Source organism: Carassius carassius, chromosome 13 (genome assembly GCF_963082965.1).
Source record: "Carassius carassius chromosome 13, fCarCar2.1, whole genome shotgun sequence".
NCBI lineage: Eukaryota > Metazoa > Chordata > Actinopteri > Cypriniformes > Cyprinidae > Carassius > Carassius carassius.
This window is the reverse complement of record NC_081767.1, coordinates 7,046,895-7,063,675: the sequence shown is the minus strand read 5'-3', so window position 1 is coordinate 7,063,675 and position 16,781 is coordinate 7,046,895. Positions and strand designations below refer to the sequence as shown.

At 35.7% G+C, this 16,781-nt stretch overlaps 1 protein-coding gene across 3 annotated transcripts in view; it reads right to left on the bottom strand.

The window, feature by feature from the left end:
- The window catches only part of LOC132155895 (contactin-5-like), a 285,593-nt gene that overhangs the window by 169,578 nt on the left and 99,234 nt on the right, over nucleotides 1-16,781 (bottom strand). For all 3 annotated transcript variants that reach the window (XM_059564654.1, XM_059564656.1, XM_059564655.1), the window contains exon 2: nucleotides 7,467-7,585. In XM_059564654.1, coding sequence (XP_059420637.1) covers nucleotides 7,467-7,521 — 55 coding nt within the window. In that variant the 5' untranslated portion in view covers nucleotides 7,522-7,585. The remainder of the gene's footprint in view (nucleotides 1-7,466; nucleotides 7,586-16,781) is intronic.

Below are 16,781 nucleotides of genomic sequence, written 5' to 3'. Positions count from 1 at the left end.
CATAAATTCATAAAGCACTGGGTGCAAAAGTACTAATTAATTAAGCTGTTTTAAAAATTGTTATTACTGATATTTTACTTGCCCTCAGGCCTTCCAAAATGGATTTTTTTTTTATTTTTTTTTTTCAGCAAAATAATAAAGAATAGTAGGTTCTTGGTGGTTTATTAAGCACAAATCTGCAGCTACTGTCACTTTGAGAGAGCATATACAGTGTTTAAAGGGGGGCAACAATGGTGTTTCATGTATTCAGAGTTGTTCACAGTGTTAAAGAGATGGATTCTACGGAAGTTCTAGGCGGCCATGCATTATAATTTTTTTTTCCTTTTTGTTTTCTCGTTATAACGACTTAATTTTCTTGTTATCTCGACATGACGAAAGTTGTTTTCTCGTTATAACTACTTATTTTTCTCGTTATCTCGACATAACGAAAGTTTGTTTTCTCGTTATAACGACATGACAGTTTTACTGTTGCTATAGTAACGAACTCAACTTTGACAGGCATCTGATGGACAACCATGCAGGCGCTCTTACTGTAGCATATATTTCAGCAAATTGTGCTTCGCCTAGGTAATACCGTCTACAATACTGTACATAAATAAAGGCTGATCAATCACTGTTGATTTTTCCAGAGACAGTACACCAAACGTTTTGTTTTTGTAATTAACATGTTTAAATGGAAACACCGTGAACACAGACGGAGTGCCTTCAGAAGGATGCAGAACTATTCTAAGATCTTGAGCTGCTTGGATTAAACTCACTGTTAATTTTCCATTTATTTGAAATAAAATTATATATAATTTGTAATTTTTAGTAGTCATTATATGCTGTGGCAGATATCTTGTGCGTTACAAGCTTCTGTTTGAAAAGATCGTTCATGTGCAGTGTATGTGCAAAAAAAACGATTACAACATTATAGAACAAAACTGAATTAAATTAGCCTAAGCATTTTACATATACATCACATTTCTCATCAATATGGTTAACAATAAAGATAAAGAATCATGTGCCTAATAGAAGCACAAATAAAGATATAGGTGCAAACAGAATACAGTGACATCAACCTTGGTTTTGATAAGCAGTTATTTTATGACCCAGAACGCGTTGGTGAAACTCATGCATCTAGCAAGAACTTAATACACAAAATAATCATGTTGATTAAAGCATTTAACATTTATGAATTAATTAAATGTCAGTAATGAACAAGAACGCACAAATTATAGCGATCACGAGAAAGGTCCGCGTACAGTAAAGTGGACAGTGTACAACACCCCATCAGTTATACTCAGGTCTATAGTGCCACCTGCTGGCGCAGTTTTGTAAGTTATTAGAGAAAATTAAGTCGTTATTACGAGAAAACGACTTTCGTTATGTTGAGATAACGAGAAAATTAAGCCGTTATAACGAGAAAACCAAAAGGAAAAAAATTATAAAGCATGGCCGCTTAGAACTTCCGTAGGATTCTCATGCTAAACATGGCCAAAGTTTTAAAAAATAATTTAGAAGAATGACTGAGGATTTTCTGTGCCAAAAATCTTACTTCCGGGTATGAACAAGTGTCAGCTGTTTTTTTTTTTTTTTTGATCGTGTATCTAATGATGTAGACGAGAGAGGAACTCCTTATATGAGCATTTCTCTCGGAAAAGCGCGCCCGCGCACACGTTGACCAGAGGTAAGCGAGACCGCACACATCAACGTGCTTCCTCGGGAAATCGTCAGCAGCGCTGCATAGGATTTGTTCAAGAATGTCTCCAAATAACAGCGTTTTTGGATGTGAGGGAAAGTTTACCGTGTTCAGCTTCCCAAAGAACCCAGCGTTACATGAACAGTGGATGCAGTTTGTTTTTCCGGGGCAGCAATGGATTGTATCAAGTGTGTGTTCTGGTCATTTCAGTGAAGAATGTTTTATAAACAAGGCCCAAGTCGACGCTGGATTTGCACATCGTTTGCTATTAAAACATGGAGCCGTCCATGTTATAAAAGACCCCATTCATGTAAGTACAATTGCATCAGATTTTTTGATGAGTCTTTTGTTGGAAATCAGCACATAAGTGAATATATGTTAATGGAAACAACACTAAACATCAGTATTATAGCTCCGCTCATGGCATGCCTCCAGGAGCTCAGCTTTTTCCAGAGAGAATCGGAAAGCTGTATTTTTCTTTAACCCTTTCATGCATGAATTATGATAACCTCAGTCAGGATTTTTTTCCTATGTGTTTTTATTGCTCTTAGGGGAAGAAAAACAAGAATTGATTTTTATTTTATTTTTTTACAAATTTTTCAAAAAGATCTTCAGATGTCCACTTGAGTGGACAGCATGCGGTTGGTTTAAACTGAATATATACTGTGTTGAATATAAGACAATAATCAAACAGATAAAGTATGTGAATTTAACAAACTAATCAATGCAATTATATCAAATAATGTGAAAGCTATAAAATAAAAATGTTTAAATATTGCAATGGCTTCATACGAATTCATACAAGTTGCACTACGCGTATCTATGATATCAGAACATGAGGACGTGATTCTATCAGAATTTTCTACAGCCTGTCAAGGTACAACTGTGGAAACCACTCAGATGCTCCCTCCAGTGCACCAGAGTATGGAGATTTACCCTTATTAGCTGATAATTATGATTATGTTCAAGATGGACATGCACATTTCTATCATAGCCCTCCTCTGAGAAAACCTAGCGATACGTTTTTTCAATCTCATCTGAAATGATCAGTGTTGGGGGTAACGCATTACAAGTAACATGCATAACCCATTCAGATTACTTTTTTGATGTTACAAGTAAAGTAATGTGTTACAAGTAACATGCATTACCTAATCAGATTACTTTTTGATCTAACAAGTAATTAACTACCAGTGTTGGGAAGGTTACTTTGGAAATGTAATAGGTTACAGATTACAAGTTACCCTGTTTAAAATGTAATAGTAGTGTAACTTTTTCAATTACTTTATTAAAGTAATGTAACTAATTACTTTTGAGTACTTTTTGATTACTAATTTGTGAAAATTAAAGAATAATAAATAAAAGCATATACATCAACTTAAATACAGTTTTCTAATAAGCATGTGACGTATTCTGTGTAATAAACTCCTGAAACATTGGTGTTTTTTTTTAAACAGCTTTCTCTTTGTATATGATGATAGTTTTCTCAAAATAAGTAAAATGCACATGAAGTGACACAGAGCAGTTCTAAAAAATTATGTTTATGTGCTCGTGTACTCCTATATTGAGGCAGCAGAGGTTGAAAACACTGCGAGCTTCAGTAGGCCTATGTAGTAAATGAAACCATGTCTTTGCCATTAATTTACAGGAGGGGCGGACTGGGAAAACAATTCAGACTGGAAAATTCAAACTCATAGAAACAAATTCATGGACAAAACTATTTTTTGTATGGACCTGACATAAAAAAAAGGTTTAAATCTTTAATTTGGGGACATGCTAAATAATTAAAAGTTCTATCCTGTACTGCACCTTCACTTCCATTTTTCTCTTCAGTCTCTTTATTTTGCCCTGTTATCCATCTCTCTCATGACTTTAATACTCAAGATTGAACAAAACTATACTTTACAATACAATACTCTACAATACTACAATATCTTTATCGAAAAATCCTAATACTGTACACGAGTCATGTTTTTCCCTTACAAAAATTAACCATGCTTTTATTAGCCTATATAAAAGTAAAATAACCTTGTTTTTTTTTTTTGTTTTTTTTTGCAAATGGATTTGTATTTATTTTTAAATAAATACATTTGTAAAATAATTTTAAATTTTTGGTTACCACAGTTAAACAATAGTAACCATTTTCTCTGGATTTATAGTTAAATATTAAAATGTTAATTTTCGTAAGGGTTGTGTTGTTGTCTGTCGTAGCTCCCCCTAAATCTATTAAAAAAAAATCTGATTTTTTTTTCAGCTAAATTACTACTGTAACATTACAACAGATAATAATAATGTCCTTTATATAGTATTTTGAGTGATGACTGATGAGCAACGTGCTGCTGCTAGATAAAATAAATAAAAAAACAAAGACAAAAAAGCATCTTTACAGAGATGAAACTGACCTGAAACCCTGAACAGTAGTTCTGCTTCTCTGCTCCAGCAATCCTCTCTCTCGCATTGATTACTCTGAGTCTGATCCAAACCGTTTGGCGGAGGCGCGGAGAGCGCGCGAGTCATGACTAACAATTCATGATTTATTAGAGATTTAATTATCAAATGGCGGATTCGCAAATGATGGCTTTAGTACATTCAGCGTGCAATTATACAATAACAATATTAAAATAGAGGGGCAAATCATCTGCCAGGCCACCGGGAATTGTCCCGGTTCTCCCGGTGTCCAGTCCGCGCCTGATTTCCACAGACACGCAGAATGTGCAAGTCATATATTGCATCTTTGGGGCTTAATATTTACAGACACTAGTCCATGTCATGTTTTGATTCAAGTGTACTGACCTACTTTTGATTTAGTCATCCAAAAGGTGGCATATTCCGTCCGCGTTAGGCATTCCGTTTTTATGACTGGATTCTACGAACCAGACTGTATTTCCGCATCCTGGAAATTATTAGGGTGGTATGTCTCAGAATATTCAGTGCAATTTGGGAAAGAATCAGTTAAATCTGTATGTGGATGTGTGTAAATAGGCCTATTCAAATGTAATCCCCTTTGTAATCGTTAAAAATTTCATAAGTAACTGTAATTTAATTACTCATTTTTTCTTAGTAACTGTAACTAATTACAGTTACATTAATTTTGTAATTAAATTACGTAACGGCGTTACATGTAACTAGTTACTCCCCAACACTGTTAACTACAAGTAATGTGCATTACCTAATCAGATTACTTTTTGATGTAACGAGTAAAGAAACGCATTACAAGTAACATGCATTACGTAATCAGATTACTTTTTGATGTTATGAGTAAAAAAACGCATTACAATAACGCACATTACATAATCAGATTACTTTTTGATGTAATGAGAAAGGAAACGCATTACAAGTAACATGCATTATATAATCAGATTAATTTTTGATGTTATGAGTAAAGAAACGCATTAAAAGTAACATGCATTCCGTAATCAGATTACTTTTTGATGTTATTAGTAAAAAAATGCATTACAATAACATGCATTATAAAATCAGATACATTTTTGATCTAACAAGTAAAGTAATGCATTACAAGTGTCATACATTATGTATTCACATGACTTTTTTCGATGTCAATGAAAATTACATTCTAATAATACAAATACATTTATTTACAGTAGAAAAAGTCAATGCATATTAATTTTTTAAGTTTTAAATTTCAAAAACAATATTCACATTATAATTATGAATTGTAGCTGAAATATAGCCATTGCATGCATGACGTCCACTACAGTGGACATGTGATTAATCAGAGTTTTCTCTCAATCTAAAATCAAAACTTCGAAAATTTTACTGTGATATGACTCATTAGATATTGCTTTATGCTGCAATATTTTTTTTACCTACAAGAGTCTCCTAGGATAGAAGGAATGGGTGGATATTCTGGAGCAACTTGGCATGTCTGACTGACCCTTGGCCATCTTGGTTTGGAGGGGGTTGCAATTTATAGGATGATGCACCAGGGTCCAATGAAGAGATTGATGTGCAAATTTGCCATAAAAACCCGTGCAAATTCAAGAAAATGCTTTTTTAATAGCTGTCCACTGTAGTGACCACTATGCGTGAAAGGGTTAATAAATATTATAAAACTAAAGACTTTTTTAATATATGAAGGATGCAGTCCTACTCTATAGGTACACATGAGATTAACATGAGATTAGGTGAAACTGTGTATGTTATGTACCCTTTTAATCAGTCTGTGCAAGAAACTAAACAATTTTTACAACATTGTCAGCTGTAATCCATAGCCTCAGGCAAACAGTCTGGAGTGCAGTTCATGAATAAATTGTTCTTTTGAACCAGTTCATTTTAGTGAATTGGTTGAACCTGATCACTAAATCAGATTAAACCGATTGAAACAGTTTGTGGCTCGAGCAGCATCTACAACTTACAACTTATCTACGACTCAACTTACTCACTTTCAGCTGCACCCGACATACTTCATATTGAGCTAATATACCGGTGTATATGGTCCCTGTTTTTATGGTTTATCATGGTTTATATAAAAAAGGTTGATTAAGACTAGTTTATTCACTTAATATGCTTTAGACATCAATGTTATATATATATACACACATATATATATATATATATATATATATATATATATATATATATATATATATATATATATATATATATATATATATATACACACATATACAATTGCGTATGTGTTTGTGTGTGTCATTGCATGATTAAACAAACTGGTGAAGTGTTGTTTGAACCTGTTCAATGAAACATCTAAAAAATAAATTAAATAAAAATAAAAATCATGGAAAATAATTTGACTTCCTGATTTGACAGAGGGTCTGGATTACGGATAATAATGTTGTTAATAATGATCAGTTTCTTTTAGAGACCGATTGTTTTGCTTCAAAAGACCTCAATTTATTGTCAGGAGCCACATATATTAATTTTGTCTTGCCTGCATATGTCTCTTGGACTCTCAAGTGCCGGTACCCACTGACTTGTATTTTATGAATCACCAAGGACCATGCTTACAGCTAAAAATCTTCTTTACTGTTCTCCAGATTAAAAAAAAACAAAAACATCAAAGCTAATTTGGCGGGGGATTTTTAAAACACCGGCATTTTGGATTCGGATGGGAATAAAAACACGTACTAACCCCTGTAAATGTTAAATAAGAAGCTTGCATCCCTTTGAGAAAAAATCTGAATAGGGCTAAAGTGAAACAAACAGTGAAATGTTCCAGTTTGGGATTAGTAGAACAGAATTAACTGTTGTTTATTAGACATAACTATATTGCTTGGTAAATCACACAGCTTTCATATTGTTATACTACTTTCTGCTCTTCAGAATTCCTTTTATCAGTATTTCAGAACAGAAGCCGTCTCTACAAAGTGGTGCTTCAAAAGACAGCATGTGAAACATGAACATGCTAATATGAATACTTTATCTCTCGACCAGGCTTGTTTGCCGTAGCTTGGTATGGTGCAAACATCTGTTCAATAATTGCACACCCAGGGCTCCTCTATCCGCTAAAGACGTATAACATTACACATTCAAGACTACATTTTAGACGTTAATTATGCTATCTGATGTTTACTTAACCAAACTAACAGTTCAAGACAATACCTTAACAGCATTATGAGAGCTACAGATAATGTGAATACGAGGGCAGTGGAGCACTAACAAGCCCTGAATAACAAAGATACCAGGAAGTGTTTCACGGCAGCCCTTTGTTAATGTTGCTGAGAGAAAGAAAAAGACAAGCAAGAGGAGACTGTTTTCAAGAAAGGCCGTTTCTTATCATGGTATAGTCGTACCACCGCTCTCATACCTGCTAGGCCGCTGATAACTGACAGCAGGAGAAGTGGTTTCCATGGTGACCCCATACTTGTTCTGGAGGGTCCCTTCCGTGAGATTGTTAGTAGGTCTGTTTCTTCATTAAAGCATTGCCTATGAAAAACAAGATGACAACAGAGAGGGACAGAGTGAATTTATTGTGAATGTGTGAGTAAAAGAAAGAGGTAGGTTAGTTTACCTCAAAATGCTGTTATCGACATGAGGGCTAAACCTGATGGTTCAAGAAATATCAGGTATTGGAATTCTGGAGCAAATCCAGATGAAGCACTGCAATAACAAACAGAACCCCGAATAAAATCCCATGGTATTACTGTTAATAAATACACCACCAAGTTCTGGCCAGTCCATTGCAAAACTGAATTTCATAAAAAGCATGCCATATATATATATCACCTCTCAAATGATCATTAATGTAATAAAAAAATAAAAATAAATTGAGCTTATATGACCCAGACCAGTATAAGAATAAATAATATATGTTTATGGCATGTAACATATACATCTGGACTAATACTTTTAGATTAGATTAGATTAGATTAGATTCAACTTTATTGTCATTGCACATGTAGATACAAGGCAACAAAATGCAGTACAGGGGAAGAAGAAATTAGGAAGAAATTCCCTAAACATTAGGGAAGGGAGGAGAAAAAAACAACACCCAGACTATGCTCCTTTGGGAGTACAGTGTGAGAACACGGAAAAACACCTCAGCAACAAAAGCACATAATTAGGGGTGACCCAGAATAGTCGACGAATCAATGCTTAGTTTCGAGGAGGCTGATTTGACTACCAATCTAACAGTCGAATATTCACAGGGTGTTATTGATTATGCCATTTTGACTATATGGGAGAGCTCAAATGTCTGATTTCACATAGAACTACCGGTTTTCCCCCAATAAGTTAATATACAGCCCATTATGACAAAGCTGTAAGAATCTGAAAATATATTTTAAAGTGCGTGAATAAATCCAGCCACCCTATAGATTTATGTTTCAATTTCCATAATCTGTGACCGACAGAGGAGCATCTTGGCGGCAAGGATTTAAAACTTTACCAAGACTCAAACTGACACAGGCAGAGACTAATTTTTTTGAACAGGTAGGGTTCAAGTGATTTCAAAACATTTCAGCCGATGTACAGTATGTATATCGTGGATATATTATTTACCTGATATGCATTTGGTTTTGATTCAAGTGCTTCATTGTAGTACTACGGTGATATCACAGCGCGAGCAGGTCAAACTACAATGCAGAATATTAATAACTATGACTGGGACTGTTATATGTGACATATACATACTATTATAATGAGAAGACCATTATACTAAAATGCTATGAATTTTTAGAGTTTAGCTGCCGTATGTTCATGTGCATTCGGGCCCTTTTTGCAAATAGCCTATAAGTCTTAATATTAATGTTATGTTGTATAAATAAAGAAGCGTATTCTATATGAAATTATGAGTTGAATCCCACTGATTAAAAACTTGCTATCAAATGCGTCACTCTACTGATCATCTTCAGCGCTTGCAGCTCAAAACAGACCTGCAGAACATTAACTGCTAACGTTTTAGGCTAACATTATAAAGAGAGCACTATTGTAAAAATAAATAAGATAAAATTGTTAATTGTTATGGTTTCGCCGACGTTAAGTGTTAGCTATCTGTTCATCAAAACATAATTTTTTTTACCGTTTATATCTGCAAGGTGTTCATTACACATTTGTGTTAACATCAGTAATTATGTTAGTCGAATGTCTGACTTGACTCTTGTTAATGTATTTTGCCCTGCCCCCAAACATATGATTCGACTATCAGTCGAATGTCGGCAAGATTCGAAAATTCTGATTCGATTATGAAAATCCTTAGTCGGGGACACCCCTACACATAATCAATACAGCATAAACACACGACTTTGCAACAGGGGAGGGGAAAAGGGGAGTCAAGGTAATCTAGCGCAGGCAACCAGCCATCCGGTCCTGAAACCCTACAGCGCTTGTCACACGCTTGTCAGACTGGCGGTACAAAGCGGTGAAGGCGAGGGATGGGGGTTTGAATACATATCTGTATATATGTGTGTGTGTATGTTGTAAGAGTTTGTGTATTTGTAGGCCTGGAGAGCTGGCATTCAAATCTAGGTGCCTCAGTCCGCAGATTGTGATAGCGACACAACAAAATGCCATGGAAACAGCCTTGATCAGGTCCCAGACAGAGTCAACAATCAGCACGTGTCTGTGGTGTGGGGGGAGGAACGCAAGAGCGTCTCGCTGCAGTGCTCTTCTGGGGTAGTTTTTGTTCCCAACATTGGCCTTGGCTGAGGCCAGTGCTGGTAGAGGGGAGCCGAAGAAGATAAGATTGCGATTGTTTGGTCTTGGGCTGAGTATCTGCATTCCAATTTACCGGTTACTATCTTTGTCCATTCTGGTCTCCAAATCCATCCATTTTCCTTTGCAAAGCCGTGAGCTTCTCCGTGATTGTATCCATATTGCGGTTAATAATCTCAGTCTCAGTGCTGACAGTTCTGCCCACTGCTTCAATCATGACGGGCAGCCTTATGAGGCTTTGGACAGCTGTTCCCATTTTCTGAATTCTTCAATAACACAGGGCAAATCCTAATCCAATCAGCAGAAGACCTGTTATCATTATTCCGAATAGGTAGATGTCTTCAATGTCCTCCATGAAAAGAGCCGCCAGACACACGACCCGCCACCTCTCCCATGCGTCCATCGTGTAGCCAGCTGTGAACGTTCCAGCAGGGCAGTCAGGTTCCCCCGAACCTAAGCTTCTCGTCGATTGCCCATAGCCAATTGTCAATTGAGTTGAGAGACCAGTTGATCAAATCCATGATTTTTCAGTTTGGAGAGCAGTGCAGAGAGAGTCTCTCAAGTATTAGACAATAGACGACACTAGAAAGATGAGAAAGCAAGCAGGGAAGGTAAGGGGGAGGAGAGGGAGAGAAAATGCGTCCGCCTTCGTTGAGAGCCAAACGAGAATACATGTTTATTTATTTGTAATTTTTACTATTTGCACATTATTTTCTCATGATATTACCACAGTATTTTACCATCTATGCAGTGCTATAAATACCCAATATATGGCCATTTTTACATAACACTGGTCAGTGGCATACTTGGCATACAGTTATACTTTGCACATGTAATAGACTAAGACTTTCATGATAGTTTTGTGTGATTTGTTTTAATGAACTTAAGTAAAATTGTGATATTGTGATTTCATTTATGCGATTTAGTGCTTGACTTCATTGCAATCATTCAATTTTAATGCATGATCGATGCCATGGTTCAGTATATGATAAATGACTATCATATGCCTGTATCAAAATGCCACACCATTTCAATCTGATAGCACCTCAACCATGGCAGTGCCACAGTACTTCTTTTTTTTTTTTTATTAAAGTGAAAACCAGAAGTTTTCACTCCTCCCCTTTAATCAACCCTTAGACACTGAAGTAGATAGATAGAGAGAGAGAGAGAGTTTGTTGGTGTGTGTGAGCATGCATTAGTCTTCATGATCAAAGCAGACGAGTATGTTGCTTTAGGCATGATAGAGCAGCCAGATGCTTGAAAAAGACACAGTGTCCTCCAACCACACACAAACAAACACTTACGTATGGTCAGACCTCTAATGGTCGTGCAGCTGCTCGTATAATCACAAACACACATGCATGCTACAGCAGGTTTATTTAATAACCTTTTGCATAAGAAGAGAGCAAATATTAATTTTGGGGCTGGGTGCAATTAATGGAGTCCTGTGGAGAGCCTGAGGACAGACTGGACATGCTCTCACAGTCTCTCTCTCCCCGTCCTATACCCATCCATTACTAGTAACACCTGCCTCTGCCTCACCTCACTGCACACACGTGCAGACTGACCAAGACTGAGTAGCATAAACCAACATTTTTCATTATTTATATTCATGGCGCCATGACCTGCATATCAAAAACAATATCAGTGAGCATGTTCTGCAGGAGTGCCTTTTTGTCTATTTGAAACTTTTTTTTTTTTTTATTATTATTTTTTTTTTTTTTTCTAGTAACAAGGTCACGTTACACATTGCAGGAACAGTTCATGGCAAGAATAATAATAAATAAAATGAATTTAATAATTTACTGGACTCTCCCTAATATCTGTCCAAACCAGTAAGACTACACACAATATCGAAATTACAGCTTACTATACTGTGTGTAATTTAAAGTTGAAGTTCTAAGTTCTGTGTACGTTCTGCTCTTCTAGTACTTACCAGAATTGCAAAAACTGTACTACAGTTAGTCCAGCCCCAAACTCATGACATTGCTTGAGTAAATGTTGCTGTATCATGCAGATATTTTTTACTGATATTGGTGAAATGGTATGTGCACAATACACACATTTTTTGTTACATTTCTAACCAAAATATAGATCCATCTAAAATATGCTTATTTAGAGACTGACAGTCCCAAGTGACCATTCTACTGAAACTTGTGTCTGCCACGATTTGAATGAATCAATGAATGAACAAACAAATGAATGCTTTTTTAATATATAATTTCATTAAAAAAATAATATAAATAAAAAACGTTTGAATTGAGGGATATTATAGCAACATAATTGTGGGATAAAAAAGTGACAATTACCTCATTCATTCATTCATACAGTCTTTCGATCAATGTTAGATAGATAGATAGATAGATAGATAGATAGATAGATAGATAGATAGATAGATAGATAGATAGATAGATAGATAGATAGATAGAAAAGTTTATTTTTTGCAGGTTTGAAATGTGAGATAAACTTGAGATAAAAAGTCCCAATTACATTCATTCGTTCATTCATTCATTCTGAGACCAAAACAGACTTCAATATATTTCACTTTCATTGCATGGAAAAGAGCAGCATGGACATTGTAATAAACATCTCCATTTGTGCTCCAATGAAGAAAATCATGTTGGTTTTGAACTACATGACCATAAATAAATGATGACTCAATTTTCATTGCAGCTCATTTATTTGTTTTATAATTTAAATCTGCTCTCATTTGATAAGCAGCATTCAGTGACATTATAAACTACAGCAATACCAGATAATAAAACCCATATCCCATAAAGCCAACATTTATAGCACTGCATGCTTGACAAAATGCTTCCATTCAGTAGTTTATTGGAGTGACTCCTTGAGTAGAAAGGAGCTGTGTGTGTGTGTAATAGACTCTAGTGGGAGTGGTACTCCTGTGTATATTTAGTAATGCAGGCTTGCGTAAAGCCTGTCTAAAGTTCATTGCACTTGGCTTCTCTACATCAGGCTGTGTGCATGAGCTCTCTCATCGAAAATACTCTGTCTTTCTCTCCCTCCCACTAACAATGTAAAAACAGGAGTAACAGAACTCCAATTTAAGCCTATATCAGCCATAAGGCTGAGGAAAAGATCCCACGTTGACAGACAGGAGGAAGATATCCTGTCCATGGCAATTATGTCAGCTCATATTTCCTCTTTTAATGAAAGTGAAAGGTTATGTGACATTCAGCCAAGTATGGTGACCCATCCAAAGTGCACACACACAGCAGTGAACACACACACACACACACAGTGAACACACACCCAGAGCAGTGGGCAGCCATTTATCCAGGGAGCAGTTGGGGGTTCAGTGCCTTGCTCAAGGGCATCTAAGTCTTGGTATTGCCGGCCCGAGATTCGAACCCACAACCCTAGAGTTAGGAGTCAAACTTCTAACCACTAGGCCACGACTTATATTATTTAAAGGTATAATAGGTATCTTCCCTTAATCTTCCCTTAATAAAGGTATAATAGCTATAACTATTAAACTGCTATGTGTATCATTGCTATTTTTTTTTAAATCTGTAATCATAAACATACTGACACACTGAATCTCCAAATGTAGAATAATATTAATTTTCTGTATTAATTAATTAATTAATTGTCTCTTTTTTTTCTGAGGCTTAAACGGGTAATTATTTTCAGACAATATATATATATATATATATATATATATATATATATATATATATATATATATATATATATATTATAATTGATTTACAATTATAAAATATGACCCCTCATAACTGTTTTTAATTTAAATAAATTTACAGCAATTGTCACACACACTAAACCCATTCTAATAAATGGCACATTTAGCTTTGTCTTAATTTAGTGTGAAATTATGTTTTTCTCTCTGTTCTCTGTTTGAATAAAAACTGTGGTCTCATTTGTGTTTCACTTTAGAAGGTAATTTTATGCATTTATTTTCATGCTAAATTTGTGATAAAATTATGTTAAAAAAAACATTAAGTATCAATATTATGCGAGGAATGACCAAACATTTATTTATTTTTTCCCAGCCTTAAAGGAACAGTTCACCAAAAAATGAAAGTTTGTTGAAAATTAGCTCACTGGAGCTAAATTGATGGACTGGAATCATTAGATTGCTGGTGAATTATCTAGATGTTTTTATCAGATGTTTGGACTCTCATTCTGATGGCACCCATTCACTACATATGATCCACTGATGAGCGAGGGATGTAATACTAAATTTCTCCAAATCAGTTCGATCAAGAAACTAACTCTATGTGCTTTAGATTTGGTTGTCACCCCAAAACATTACAATCTATACAGGTATTTGGCCATAATTGACACTTAAAATTAAATGTAGAACAAATTAGTTTAACTCTGAAAAACTGATCAAATCATACACATTTTGAGCTTATTAAAACTCCAAGTGTCTCTGACTATGAGGTACATAAGCATTCAGATCACACGGTGAGATGACTTTGACGGTGTAATTCCACTGATGATGAAATTGCAGCAGCGAGAGGGATAAAATGAAGAGAGATGTACACCCTCACTTTGAAGTGAACGTTGACAATAATAATGTAAGGCCACCATCTCTGAAGTAGCGCATGCTCTCGTACAGTGCATGTCTTTCCTAATAAACCGATGAAAGTGGGATGAAATGGTGTCCACCTCTTGCTAATTGTTTAAAACCCTATCCTGGTTTAAAAAAAAAATCTTTATGAGAGCAGAAACAAAAGAGAGCGGCGATAATGAAAAAAGAACGAGGAGGATCAGATGGCTCTTTCTGAATTCCTCATTAATTAAAAGAGGCAGATGAAGTGTAATGTCACCCAGGGGACGGGGATTAGAGAGGCTCAGGGCCATGATGACTCCAGCACTGTGACCTCAGCAGGATAGAGAGGCTGCAGGAGACCAAACGGCCTCTGCAGAGAACAACAGCTATTGTTAGGAGCTTCATCTGTGAGTGGAGGTATTTTGGCAAACTCTGTATGTGGGTAGGGACAGTCAGAAGGCATGGAGAGTAGAATATGCCATCTTCTTATTATCAAAGAAATAAAACAAGGGCTTCTTTTCATTTTTATAAAAGCCAAATTTAGGAGTATGATATGGGGAATTTACAAAGATTGAATTGCGTTCACAAATATAAAAAAAGCTATTTGTTACTGCCAGAACATTAGCATTTTTATAGAAAAGATTAGTAGTTAATAGTAATAAATAGTTTGTTATAGAAAAATGTTATGCTCAGAGCCTTGATCATAACATTATAGCAGGCACCAGTACCTATTCGAGACCTGCACAATCGCGGGACCAACTGCAGCAGAGTGTGGCACAGACAACACTTGATGGGCGAGTAGAGATATGTGTTTGCAGGGTGTGGGAGAATAAGTAGGGTGTGCTCACACTAGGCAATCTTAACCATGCCAGAGTGCGTTTGATCCCCAAAGCCTGGTTCGTTTGACTAGTGTGATCGCTCTGTTTAGCAGTCCCTGGCTTGGTTTGAAGGGGTGGGCAAGAGCATGGTTCAGTTATGTAGATCAGTGAGTGTGAGCGCTTACCGCGCCGGAGTGCAGATCTCCTGATGCGTGCTGCATGATTGTGTCAATATTTCTGAGCGGCAAAATCGATAGATCTGTAAAGCAATATAATGTGAGAGGGACGTGTGTTACCGTGTCCCATACGACTCAAAATAATAAAGCACAAAGTTAACAAAATGATTCACTCCACTGAGCAAGCGCTTCTCTACTGTCTTCATCGGAAACTTCCTATTTCCATCTTATAAAGTCATTATTACCAGTTCGGTGCATTCTTTTCTGTTAAAAATAACAATGGACAGTGGTTTGTGGATGTTGATGCTTAGCCTAAATAATATGATTGGGAGCATCCCCTCCTGTGACCCATGATTTGTCTGTATGTGTATTCAGAGCCAGTGAGAGACATTTTTTCAAAATAATAATAAACAGTATTAATGCGCAATAAAATAATTATTTTTAATCAGTGAATGTGTTAATGTCATAATAATGCATTAACTTGCCCAGCCCTAATATATGTAAATATTGAAAATGTTAAAATTGAATTTCTTTTTATTTATTTTTTTTAATTTTTTTTTTGGCATTCATATTCCTTCATAATTCGTTTCCATTATGGAGATCAAGAAATCATCTAAACATGCAGAAAAATTCCAGATTAAGTGTGTGTTGAGGGCACTCAGCTTTGTTCCGGCCTGGGACAGTCTCATGCACTTACAGTACTACCTGACCTGCATAACCACTATCAAGTAGTCAAGACCAAAATAAATCTATGACAGTATTTATATGAATGCAATGATTTATATAAAAAGAGGAGAGAGAGAGAGAGAGAGAGAGAGAGAGAGAGAGAGAGAGAGAGAGAATAAAAACCAACGAATGATGACGTTGGTCAGAAGAGATATACTTGTGGAGCAGCATTAACTAGTTTTCTGTAATTTAATGTTAAGGTAATATAACACAAAGTAAAGTATAGTATTGTATAGTATACAGTATAAAACTAATATACCAATCAGTTGAGAACTGTGAAAACGTCACCAAAGTCTGTAAAAAGTGCAATTTTAATGCATTCATGCTGAATAAAAATATACATTTTTGAACTCTTCATCAAATACACATGATTCACATCATCAACTCATGAACTGTTCACAATACCTATAACATGCAGTCAAAAAGTAAATAGGGTGAATTTTCATTTAATGCCTATCTTATCTTTAATACACTGTTCCTGTGTATATGCCAAGTTATATTTCTTCCGCTAATTTAAATGTATTCGTGCCAGCACAATAACTATCCAACTGGTGTGACTGTGAATTTGCCCATGTATGCATGTGATGGAACAAATATTCTCTTCTTCCGTGACTATGCAGCTCAGTCATCTACATCTTCTTAATCTCAGCTGCCGACGTCGTTCAGTAATGACTAATGCTGCTCTACTGTTCTAAATTTTCTGTAGGAGGAGA